Source organism: Urocitellus parryii, chromosome 2 (assembly GCF_045843805.1).
Source record: "Urocitellus parryii isolate mUroPar1 chromosome 2, mUroPar1.hap1, whole genome shotgun sequence".
In the NCBI taxonomy this organism is placed as follows: domain Eukaryota; kingdom Metazoa; phylum Chordata; class Mammalia; order Rodentia; family Sciuridae; genus Urocitellus; species Urocitellus parryii.
In genome coordinates, this window is record NC_135532.1 from 28065422 (window position 1) to 28078723 (window position 13302).

The window sequence follows — 13302 nt, forward strand, 5'->3', positions numbered from 1 at the left end:
AAACCTTTTCTCAAACTTCCAAATATCATCTACATTTCTCATGAAACTCATTTTTGTGAAAACTTGACTCAAAGTGTCATTACATCTGTCTTTACCCAGGTATAAGGGAAATGTAGTACAAAATTAAAAGCAAGATATGAGAATAGACAGAGAAATGGTGGGGGGGGAAGCCTGACAAATTGACTTCTAAGAGTCTTTAAAATTTCTAAGCTTCTTTGTGGGATCTTGTTAGTTGGCAGTTTTATTTTGGAATTTTAAGTTTCCTGTACTCTGCTTTTGCTACATGATTATTGTACATTGTGCGGTTCCAGCAAACCTGATCAGCTCTCAGTTATTGCAACTTTTAAAAAATTCTAACAGTAGTATAAATTTTAGTTGACTTAATTTTCAGACTTATTTGTTTAACTTGCAGTAAGATGAACATTTTCTTTCTCTGTTTTAAGATTATGTAAATTTATTCAGTGTTTTCCTATGAAGGATAATAAGATATATAGTGTTCTTCATATTAGAGTGTTCTTTAAGAAGTTTGACCCAGTTTTCTTTCTTTTTTTTTAACATTTTATCATGATGTGTGCATGTAAGTGCTGAATTTGCTTTAGTAGTTTAATGTGTATTTTCATTTAGCATTCATAATCTAAACTGTATATTGTCTTTTTTTTAAAGGATATATTTATGTTTATAACAAGGCAGTTGAAGGGGTTAGAGGATACAAAGAGCCCCCAATTCAATAGATATTTTTATTTACTTGAGGTAAGCAATATATTTTATCTTGAGGTTGTATTCAATTAACCTTCTTTTTATGTGCTTGAATATTTTTATCAATTAAAGTATTTACCTTTCATCTTTTTTACTTCTTATTTTTAGAACATTGCTTGGGTCAAGTCATATAACATATGCTTTGAGTTAGAAGATAGCAATGAAATTTTTACCCAACTATACAGAACATTATTTTCAGTTATAAAGTAAGTGTATTTTACTAAGTATATAACATTTTAGAAAATATAAAATTAAAGTTTGTTTTCAAATTTACACATGAATATGCATATACTATTAGGATAAATATTAGAAGACTGAGTTGTAACTTCATTTTAATTTTTTTTCGTAGATGTTTTCAAATGTATGGAACTTACTCAATTTTATTATAAGTACTTATTGGTTAGAAGTCAAATTTTTTTGATTATATTATTTAGAATTTCTAAATTATATATTAACTCCTTAAAGCATGTGTTTATTTGAGGTTCTTGTGCACTTAAAATTATTTATTAGGATGTCAAAACAACTTGACTTTCTGAATTTAGGGCAAAACTGAAATCACATTTGATTTAATTACTTTGGGTATGAGATTGATAAAAATAAGGAAGTAATCTAAGGAATTATTTTGGATACTATTGTAAGATTTTAGAGAAAGAAGCTTTAAATAAAAATACACTATTTTTTCTTTTGCTATCATTTTTATAAAGTAAAATTTTGACCAATATCATCTTATGATTAAATCTTATTAATCTCAGTTGTATTTTAAATGAAATATCTGTTTTGAATTTCAGTAATGGACACAATCAGAAAGTTCATATGCACATGGTAGACCTCATGAGCTCTATTATTTGTGAAGGCGATACAGTGTCTCAGGAGCTTTTGGACACAGTTTTAGTAAATCTGGTGCCTGCCCATAAGGTGAGTTACAGTATGTATTGAAATGTATCTAAATTCCCTTAATATTAATATTCAGAATTTGTGCTTAGATTCCAAATACAGTTTATCCTACTTTAAACTTAGTTTTGGAGAATCTGTTGATTGATTAATATTAATATATATTTATCATTTAATGTGTAATAAATAAAATGTTACATTTAGTAGTCATACATTAAATGAAAAGAAGAAATAATATATTTAGTTCTTGTAATAAAATATTTGTGATAATTCAGATTTGTTTAGGGTGTATTTCAGTGAGTGAGTTAATAGCTACTCACTCAGTGTTGGAAAATGGAACCAGTTATATCCTTAAGTGAAAGACATGTAGGTACACAGGAGAAATGGAATTAAAAGGGAAGCCTCTACTATTAGGAAACGGGATATGTTGATTACAGTCTTTCTTGCCTAAGTAATGTTAATCAAGATGTGTATTTGTATGTATTTTTTTTTCCAGTGCATATATTTGTGCTTTGTTTTTTTTTGAAAATGATGGAGTGTCTGGTAAATGATTGGAAATAGTGTTCTGTGATTTAGAAGAGGTCTGGTTTCAGGAGAACGGTACAAGAATTTCCAGTATAAACATCTGTTCAAATTTGCGACCTCAGTGGCAAGATACCGTAGTCTACAGATGCACAGCATCAATACAAATAATGCTTTAGTGAAAATTAACTCATAATCCAAAATTTCAGAATTTAGAATAATTTATCATTGCAAAAAGTAAGCATTCACTACAAATAGTAGTACAGTTGGACCTCCAAAATTCTAATAATATGTTTATTACATGAAAATCACACATGCTGGTGTGCTGTAGACTCTTGAGCTTCCTCCATCTTGCCACTCCTATACTTCTTGGTTTCTTCCCACTTTTCTTAGCTCTTGCAGCCTGCCTTGCCTTTGTCTGTTGTGATATCTCTATCTTTGATTACCATGAAAAAGGAAATTGGGGAGCTAAAACTAGGTCTTCTGAGGCAAGCTGACCACCTCAGTGGACTTGGTGCCCACATCTATTATCTTTTTAATTCAAGAAACTGTAAAAACTGGGTGGAGTCTCTTAAATGCAAATCAAGTATTCAGGTTGATTTTTTTTTGTACTCAGCATTTGGTAAGCAATGTCCCAGGCCTTTATCTGCTATCCCTCAGTACTGTCATGTAAAAAGGCTTTGTTGTGGAAAGTACTCTGACACTTGCTGGGCTGAGGGTGTAGCTCAGTGATTAAGCATTTATTTGCCTAGCATGTGTAAGGCCCTTGATTCTATTCTGAGCGCTATTAAAATAAAATAGCAGTATATACATATAGGTACTTCCATATACATTTTCTTCTTGGCTCATAGTGTTGAGACCCATCAATTCTAAGAACCTAGAATTTTAGGTCTTACTCCTTTTCTGTGAGTATAGGAGTTAGAATCTTCCCATCAACTACTTAAAATACAATCCTCTGCTCAGTCTGTTTATCTTACATTGGAAATTTTCCAAGTCAGTTTCTGTTTTGCATCCTTTACATAATTTTAACTCTTTGTAGTTTAGTGAATGTTCATGGCACTAAATAAAACATTCTAACAAAGTTTAAAAAATCATCAATATTATTAAGTAGATTAAAGGTAAAATATGTTTAAATGAATTAAGGACATTCAAAAAGTGTTAAAAACTAGGAGAGGATTAGAAGAAAAACTTAATGGAAATGAACAATGGTCATTGAAATCAGAATCTTGATTAGATTTTATATAAGAGATAGAGACTGGGAGGTGAGTTTGAGGAAATTTTATAGACACAGAGAACTATAGAGAAAACATGAAAGATAAGGTTCAGTATGTTTAATAGTGATTTGAGAACAGCAATTAGAGAAAAGAGAGAAAGTGATATTCAAATAGAAATTACCTTAAAATGATTCAGAAATGAACCATCATGAAAAACATGAAATTATAGGTTAGGTAGTAAATGTTTTGTGAACAGAATAAATAAATATAAATACCTCTCCAGGCACATCCTGGAGAGAATGGGGAACACCAAAACAGAAAGTCTAGAAAGCACACAGAATGAAAAAGCTTAACTATTAAAAAGAAATGAAGGGGGCTGGGATTGTGGCTCAGAGGTAGAGCTCTCGCCTAGCACGTGCGAGGCCCTGGGTTTGATCCTCAGCACCACATAAAAATAAATTAAAAAAAATTAAAGATTTCATGTCCAACTACAACTAAAAAATAAATTAAAAAAAAGAAATGAAAATTATACTGAAGAGTGAATTCTTGATGGACAGAAGCCAGAAGACAGTAAAAATGTTTTCCAAAAATGCTAAGATAAAAGTAGTGTTGTATATCCTGTTTAAGTCAAAAAGTAGTTGTATATCCTATTTAAGTGAAAACATTATATATTCACTCATACATAGATCCTTCCTGAAAGAACTATTTTAAGTCCTGTAGAATGAAGAAAATTGAATTTAGAAGTGAAATATAATCAATATTTGTGAGTAAGAAATGCTCTAATGATATTATAATTAACGGGATATTAACAAAATGATTCTATACCACTGGGTTACAGATAACAACATAAGATTGAGTGGTTTAATATGATCCTGGTGTATCAGGAATATTTAGAGCTATTGATTAACTTTGAACTTTGAATGCAGTAGGTTCATCTTAAAAATTTTAAGGATTGCAGGAAAATAAAATAAAGAATTACAATAAATGTAAATGGCTTAGATTTACCACATAAAACAGGTTGAGGATAATTTACCTGGTTGATGTTAATAAGAGAAACATCTAAAACATTGTTGTGGCTGGGCATGGTTGCTCAGAAGGCTGAGACAGGAGGATCATGAGTTCAAAACCAGCCTCAGCAAAAAGCAAGGCGCTAAGCAACTCAGTGGGACCCTGTCTCTAAATAAAATACAAAATAGGCCTTGGGATGTGGCTCAGTGGTTGATTGCCCCTGAGTTTACCTCGCAAACAAACAAACAAACAAACAAAATATAGTCATGAAAAGTTTAGATGTAAAGTTTAGGCTGAAAAAAGAATTGTCAAACAATATAAATCAAAAGAAAACTGAGATTGCTTATTAGTATACATAGTTGTTTTTATAGGATAAAGAATGACTTTATATAATTAATAAAAGTTTTAGTTCTTAGGAATCGTTCTAAACTGGTATGCATACAGATTCACAATATACAAAATATATGTTGAGAGTTATAAAAGAGAAAGAAAGAGTTCACACTTTCATGGGTAATTTGAACATGCAGATTTCCAGTGTTTATTAGTCAAATAGTACAAGAGACCATAATTGATAGTTGAGGATTTGAAACACAAAACAACAAGCTTAATAACAAGCATAAGTAATTGACAAAATATAGCATAATGACAATTATTTAGAAGTAATAATTAAAATATTAACATTAAAACCTGTGGGATGCAGTTTGAATTTTTTAAATGTAAATTTATATTTTAACGTCCAATTCAAGAAGTTATAAAAACATTCATAGATTAAATAAAATATACAAGAGGGAAAAAATAGTAAAGAGCAGAAATTAATGAAACAAAACATAGTGATATTCCCTGAAAACCCCAAATTGGTAATAAAAATATATTCAGGGCTGGGATGTAGTTCAGTAGTAGAGATGGTAAATAGTTGTACTATTCAATAGCTTTTGAATTATAGAAGAGAGAGAGAACTTTACAACTCACTTTATAAACAAATTATGATCTTCCTAGAAAACTAGGCAGGAAGCAATCCAGAAAGAAGATTTGCTAATTTAACTTACGAATGTAGTCACATTAATTGAATATAAAATAATAGTATACAGGGGCTGGGATTGTGGCTCAGTGTTAGAGCACGTACCCAGCACGTGTGAGGCACTAGGTTTAGATCCTCAGCACCTCATAAAAATAAATTGATAAAAGTATTGTGTCAAACTACAACTAAAAATATTAAAAAAATAATAGTATATAGCTTCCAGAATGGTAAAAGCAATAATGATAATGACTAAATTGGCTTTATTTTAGGTATTGAAGGAAATTTAACAGTAGAAAATGTTTAGACTAAGTTAATTGTCTAGAGAAACAGGTCAAAGAGAAAGACTTGTGGGAGATAAAGATTGTTTAGTAAAATTTAGTAGAATTTATGACAACAGTTCTTAGAAAATTTGAAATAGAAAGGAACTTTCTTAAACTAATAAGGATATGTATGGTACTGTACTTAACAGTGAAATATTGAAGCGTTTTCTTTGAAGTTAGGAAATTCTAAAAATGTGGCTTTGATGTAAGACAGACAAGTATGCCAGTGCTACTCAGCACTATAGTAAAGCTTAAGTTAGTGGGATTAAAACAATATAAAAGAATTAGAAGCATGAAACAAAACTAAAATTATTCACACATGATGTGATTGTGTAGAAAACACAGTATACAGATTCAATTTCTAGATCAAATAAGAAAATTCTGTAAAATCTGTAAAATTGCTAGATAAAAGATCAATATTAGAAAATCTGTTAGCACAACTTCTTAAAAGTTTTCATTTGTAGCTTTAACCAAGGACAAATTTAACAAAAATTATGCACGATCTTTATGTTAAATCATAGTTGACTGAAACAGTGCATAGAAGACTTAACATGTTGAGAGATTATTTTTGGAATGAGACATGGAGGATCATAATAATGTCAGCGTACTGCATACTAATCAATAATCCAGTCAATAGTGCATGTAATTTGACACATGAAATCTAAAATTCACATGGAAGGGCAAATGATAAACAATAACTAAATAATTTTGAGGAAGGAAAAAAGTAGGGACTTGGTGTTAAGATTTCTTTTTCATATGTCCTTTTTGACTGTAAGCAGGCAATAATGAACAAAGGGACATATGGAAAATAAAATTAAATTCTTATTTTATACCATGTATAAAAATAGATCACAGGTAGAATAAGTTCTGAATCTGAAAAGTAAATCCTTAAAATTTTATTTAAAAAAATCTTTACACCTCAGGGTTGGAATGTATTTCTTAAAGGTTTAGAGAGCGTAATCATATAAGAAGATATGAAATATTTGTTTATGTGAAAGATGAAAGCTTTTATGTGCTGTAAGACACCTAAGCATTGTGAAAAGACAAATATGCCCTAAAACAAAGGTTTGTTCTGCAGAAAGAACAAAACAAAATAGGCCAATTGAAAAATTGCCGAGAACTTCCAGAAAATTATTTCCATTTGCTCAGTCTTGTGAATGAATGAAATAATATGGTGTAAGAATCAAGGCAGGTAAATAAAAAAAAATACATGAGTATAGAATGTGAATTTAGGGCTGGGGCTGTGGCTCAGTGGTGAAACGCTTGCCTAGCATGTGTGCGGCACTGGGCTCGATTCCTTAGCACCACATAAAAATAAATAAATAAAGTCATTATGTCCATTTACAACTAAAAATTTTTTTTTTAAAAAATGTGAATTTAGGAGGCTGGGGTTGTGGCTCAGCGGTAGAGCACTCACCTAACGCTTGTGAAGTCCTGGGTTTGATCCTCTGCAAAGTAAAATAAAGATATTGTGTCCAATTACAACTAAAAACAGATTTTTAAAAATGTGAATTTAAGCCTGTTGTGGTGGTATGTGTTTATGGGAGGCTGAGGCAGGAGGATCTTAAGTTTGAGGCTAGCAAGACCTTTTCTCAAAATAAAAATGTGCTGGGGGCTTGGGTTGTGGCTCAGTGGTAGAGTGCTTGCTTAGCATGTGTGAAGCACTGCGTTTAATTCTTAGTACTGCATATAAATAAATAAAGGACCATCAATAACTTTATTTAAATAAATAAATAAATAAACAAACAAACAAATAAATAAATAAATGAATGTTCTGGAGATGTACCTCAGTGGCAAAATATCCCTGGGTTCACTTCTCAGTACCAAAAACAAAAAATGGCAACAACAACAATGAATGAATGAATTTAAGGATATTCTCTATTTCTGTTCTCTGGAATGTGCTTAATCCCAAGTAGTAACTCCATTGTAGATCTTTGTTTTTCTATCATCATTGAAGTCTCTGGGAAACACATTTTAAGATACTTTTTCTTGCACATTTTTTTTCTTTTTGCTTTACTCTTCATTATGTTTCTTATTGTATTTATGGACTTAATCTGTGTGCTGAGATGTGCTTTGAGTAAGTCTTCATTCTCTCAGCTGTCTAAAAAGCCATAATCCTTCCCCCATTGCTGCCTACTCTGGAAAACAGTTTATCTTCTGAATGGTGTTTTGCTTTTTGTGGACCTGGCAAGTAATAGCCTGTATTTGTACTTGCCTGATTTGAATTTGAGACTAGATTTAAAATAATTATTTCTTCTTCTATAAACATTTATTGAACATTTCTATGTGTTTTGCATTCTGTTGTGAATAATATATGAAGAGAATATACTTATTCTTGCTTGAAAGGGAGCTTATGGTCTAGTAGGCCAGATCATCCTAAGAAAAGAGAGTGGTTTAATTTTCTTCCTTCAATAGATAGTTTTCTCATAGTCCTTTGGATATAGGTAATATTTTGCTTTTCATAGTTTAGAAATATTGGGTTTGTAGCTCATTATTAGAGTGTATTTCTAGCATGTGCAAAGCCCTAAATTCAATTGCCAATACTGCAACAAAACAGAACAAAACATAGTTAGAGATGTAATATATTATATTCATGTTTTTCAGAATTTAAACAAGCAAGCGTATGATTTGGCAAAAGCTTTACTGAAGAGGACAGCTCAAGCTATTGAACCATATATTACCAATGTAAGTTTTAGTTGTGATTCATTGTCAAAGGATTACGCCAAAGTTTTAAATATTGTTAGAAGCAAAATTTCAGCAAGTAGTGTATACTTTGTAAATTTTGTGTTTTAACTATTAAGTAGTGTATTTTCCTTCTTCTTTCTTAATATTATTCTTGGTTAATATTTTCTGGAAGGTTCACTTTCTTGTTTGTTCATGTGCTTCTTTCAGATTGTTTAGGAACTAAAACAGCTTTTATTTTGGGTAGCAAGATACACTGTTTCTAATCTTAGAAAAAGAGTTAAATGTAATTACATAAAACCTAGGGAACTTTTCATTATTTAGAGAAATTGCTTATTGCTTTTTGGAGATTAAATTGATTTGTAAAGCAAGAAGATGTGAATTAAAATATCAAGATCTAGAAATTTATGGCAAGCTATGACTGGCAACAATTTGGTGAAAGTTGTTTATCTATTGCTATCATTGGGAGAGATTCCATTTAAAGCTGCATTTTCTGAGAAAGAGGGAAAATTGTAATGAAATGAGCACTTCCATTATCACCCAAACTCTATTTACTTATAATTGATAATCTTGTATTGATTTTAGAAGAAATATTTTTAGCCATTTAGGTTCATTGATAAAGCTTCTGTTAGGTTTTATTTTCTCTCCACTGTTGTTGAGTTGTACCACTCCAGGTAGCACCATTCATATTGTAGTATATGTTAATAGAGTGTCCTATAGAACACAAGTCTAGAAAACAGAGTCAGTGGTGGTTCCTGGAATTAACAGTTCTGTCCTTCTATCTGCTTTTCCCTTTCAATCACCTGTATGTAAATAAGTCCAGGACACAAATCTGTCATCTTGAAAAAAGCAAGCAAAGAAGCCTTTAGTTTAAATACTTAAATTCTCCTAAAATTAGAAGAAAAGAAATATTTTTGTAGTATACAAAAAAATATGTAGATAGGATATGAAAGATATCACTAAAAGATATACTGTAGAAAGTAAAATAATTTATAAAACAAATGGTAGATTTCTATTGTTTCTGGCTTGTTGCCTTAAAGAACCATATGATGATTTCGAAAAATAAGTTTAGTTTGTAAGAATATTGCTTTGAAGAGTTAACTTTCTAAAGCTGTACAATAACATTCTGTAGTTTGTCTTTGTAGCTCCAAGATTGGAAGGGATCTCCAAGTACAGCTTTGTACAATTTTGTGAATCTTGGTTTTTGCTTGAGTTAAAATGGTAGAATTCAGTTTTTTTTGTTTTTACTTAATGGCACTTGTAATGTGTTGATCCAGATTTAAGTATTGTAATTAATTACCCCTTGACTTTCCCTTGTTTCAAAGTGCCTCTCAATAGTATTTCTGTGGCCCAGTTAGAGGGCACACTAGGTGAGCTCCTCCTGGTGGTCATTTATTTAAATTGATATTGTCAAGCCAGATTTTTTGTTTGTTTTTTTTTTGAATACTTAATCTTATTTTAGTGCTTTTTTCCTGGCACAAAAATAAGGAAAGAACACGATCCCATGTTGTTATCTCTTCTAGGATTGGGGATTATAAATATTTCATTGGAGTAATTGAAGAAAGAAAATTATGTAAAATGGTAGTGGAGCTGCATGATTAGGTTCATTTTACTATACTCTCGATTTTGGGGTATATTTGAAAATATTGATAATGAAAGTTAAAGAAAGAAGAAATCCTCAAGGTAATACTTGGAATAATCCCAGATAAATTAGTGTAAAAACATTGCCTGATCACTTATACCTTCCCTTAATTTCCCACTGTTCTTACCTATAGAAATATAGAGGCTCCCTGACACCATCCTTACCCCTAGTTTCTTGTTGTGTTCTTTATCAGAAGCTGGGGCAAAGGGGACTAGTAAAGTTGCCCTACCACACTTTCAATTATATACTTATTTGTAGTACTTCATCCATTAATTTTGCATGTTTCCCTGTTCCTTGACTTATTTGACTGTCAGTAAAGAAGTTATTGAGAATTGCTTTTCTCTTCCTGTTACATTTCTTTCTCACAAGACAATTAAATTCAAGACAAAATTAGTACATGTTAGAAATCAGTCTCTACCTTTTTGGGCTCAGAGATGAAATAGCCATTGCTCATTTATTTTTCCAGTACAGAATTAGCAAATAAAAAGTAAGACACGGAGTCAGTTATAACCCCACTTCTCTTTTTCTCACTTGTTTTCACTCTTGCAAGTATTGACATTTTCAAGTTTATTCTTTATACAGAGGATTCTTACATATATATAAATACTTAAGAAGCTGTGTGGTGGCACATGCCTAAAATCCCAGTGGCTCCAGAGGCTGAGTCAGGAGGATCACAAGTTCAAAAATAGTAACTTGGCAAGGCCCTGAGCAACTTATTGAGACCTTGTCTCAAAAGGAAAAATAAAGAGGGGCTGGGGATGAGACTTAATGATTAAGTACTTCTGGATTCAATCCAAACAAAACAAAACTTAAGAGATTATTGTAGTTTAGTTGTTTGTTTTTCTTTTGAGATGGGATCTCAATATATAGCCCAGGCTATTCGAAAGTTTTGGGCTCAAGTGATCTTTCTAACTTAGCCTCTGGAGTAGGTTGGACTACAGGTGTGCACCTCTGTGCCTAGCAGAATATTTTTTATAATAGAATTAGTTTTAATGTGGCAACCTAGGAAACGAAACTAAAACATTATAAAAAAGAAAAAGTACTTATTGACAGCTCAGAGATTACCTACACAGATTACTTTTTAGCAATATTAACTATTTTTCACCATACCTTTTTACTTAAAGTTTTAGGATTCAGCACAAAATTACTTTGTACATTTACATGCTACAAATTAAATTTCTTAATATCACTGTCTCCTATATCCTTGTTAAAAGAGATAAAATTTGATAAAATCTCTTAATCCATGTCTTGGTTTTTGCTTCTGTAAATTGGGGCTAATAATGCTGGGGGTTGTAGTAAATAATATTGTTATTTAAGGTGAAAGTACTTTGTTAACTAAAATTAGCCATGTAAATCTAAGGTAGGATTTATTACTGACTTGTGCCTTCTTTCATTAGGAGGCAGTGCTATTAAGAAATATGATTTGTAATATGTAAATTAATTTCTTATTTGCAAATGAAAGACTAATGATTTTTTTTTGAAGAAGATGTTTCATTCATATCTATATCTGCCTTTACTTAACATTTAAGCCCTTACGTAGGGTTTCGTGTCTTTTACTCATATCAGAATACATATTTTTTTTTTTTTCAAAGAAAGAGTGAGAGAGAGTGAGAAAGAGGGAGAGAGAGAGAGAGAGAACTTTAATATTTATTTTTCAATATTTGGCGGACACAGCATCTTTGTTTGTATGTGGTGCTGAGGATCGAACCCGGGCCGCATGCATGCCAGGCAAGCGCGCTACCACTTGAGCCACATCCCCAGCCCCAGAATACATATTTTTTTAAATATTTATTTTTTAGTTGTAGTTGAACACAATATCTTTATTTATTTTTATGTGGCGCTGAGGATTGAACCCAAGGCCTCGCACGTGCTAGGTGAGCACTCTACCACTGAGTCACAACCCCAGCCCCAGAATACATATTATGTTATTTATTTATTCATTTATCAAATATGTATTGGATACCCACTCAGTGTCAGGCATGGTGCTAGACTCGTTATAAAATGGAGAAGATCAACTTGATCACTGCGTTTTTGCAAACTATAGGTGTTCAGTGAATGTTTTAGTGGAATTTGTAAAAAATAAAAGCAGAGAATGATTTTGTCTTTATTTTGTAAAGTAAGTTTTTTTCCCAGACTGATGGAAGATGATGATGATTTAATTACCATGGTGGTCATATTGGAATGGATTATTGTTCTTTATTAAGAAAAAGTAGATAGGAAAGGTAGCAGAATACAACAGTTACTAATAGGGCATTATGTAAAATTGTGGATGTGTAACCGACATGATTCTGCAATCTGCATTTGGGGTAAAAATTGGGAGTTCATAACCCACTTCAATCTAATGTATGAAATAGGATATGTCAAGAGCTTTGTAATGTTGTGAACAACCAATAAAAAAAAGAAAAAGAAAAAGTAGATTGAGGGATTTTTAAGTTTACTCTTTTTTTTTTTAAACAGGAGAAAATTTGTGAATAGAAGCAAAAAAAAAGCCACTTTATTTTTAGTATCAATGAGAATTTAACCTTTTAATGTCATGAAGTTCCGTTTTCACAGAATTGATAAATAGGAAGGGCAAATATGTTATTTTTAACATCCACCCCCCCCAAAAAAATTAGATTTGTTCTTTTGTCCCTTTCTTGACAAGGTAATCTGTATTGATTCATAGACCTGAATACTTCACTTACAACCAATTGAAGAGTGAAAAGAGTAAGTGGATAAAATATAGAAATGTGAAATACTTGACTCTACTTTCTATATAGAAAGCAAAAACCTAATTAAGCCATGTTGTGTATTAATTGTCACAGTGAGATCAGGGCATCTTGTGAGGTATAAAGAATCCATAACTACTCCTCTGACAAGACAAGGACACTTAAGAATCTATGGGTTTATCTTTAACTTTTTAGAGTTTTGGAAGATTTTAGGTAACAAGGAATTTGGTTATTGTGTTATATATCCTTATCCACTTTGGTAGTTATATGATGAATGATCGAGTGCAGAAATTATTTAGAGCTTGTTGACTGTGTTTATATGTGCTTTTAATTGGATTTTAATTAAGGTTGTAAACTTTGTACATATGTATACCTTGTTTATCAGAATGTAAAAGAAGACAAAAATGATTAAAAAATTTGCTTTGCATTAAAAATATAAAGCTATATATATGAAACATACAATTGGCTTCTACTTATAAAAGCATAAGAAGACTCTTTTAGATGCTGTTGTTTTCTGTACTCTAAGGTAAACAAGATGTGA

The 13302-nt window shown here is 31.3% G+C and overlaps 1 protein-coding gene across 6 annotated transcripts in view; it reads left to right on the forward strand.

Moving 5' to 3' along the window:
* Nucleotides 1–13302, forward strand: part of Pds5b (PDS5 cohesin associated factor B) — a 195783-nt gene that overhangs the window by 79256 nt on the left and 103225 nt on the right. For all 6 annotated transcript variants that reach the window (XM_026395124.2, XM_026395125.2, XM_026395128.2 and 3 more), the window contains exons 4-7: nt 664–750; nt 865–962; nt 1545–1671; nt 8334–8414. In XM_026395124.2, the coding sequence (XP_026250909.1) occupies nt 664–750; nt 865–962; nt 1545–1671; nt 8334–8414 (393 nt within the window). The remainder of the gene's footprint in view (nt 1–663; nt 751–864; nt 963–1544; nt 1672–8333; nt 8415–13302) is intronic.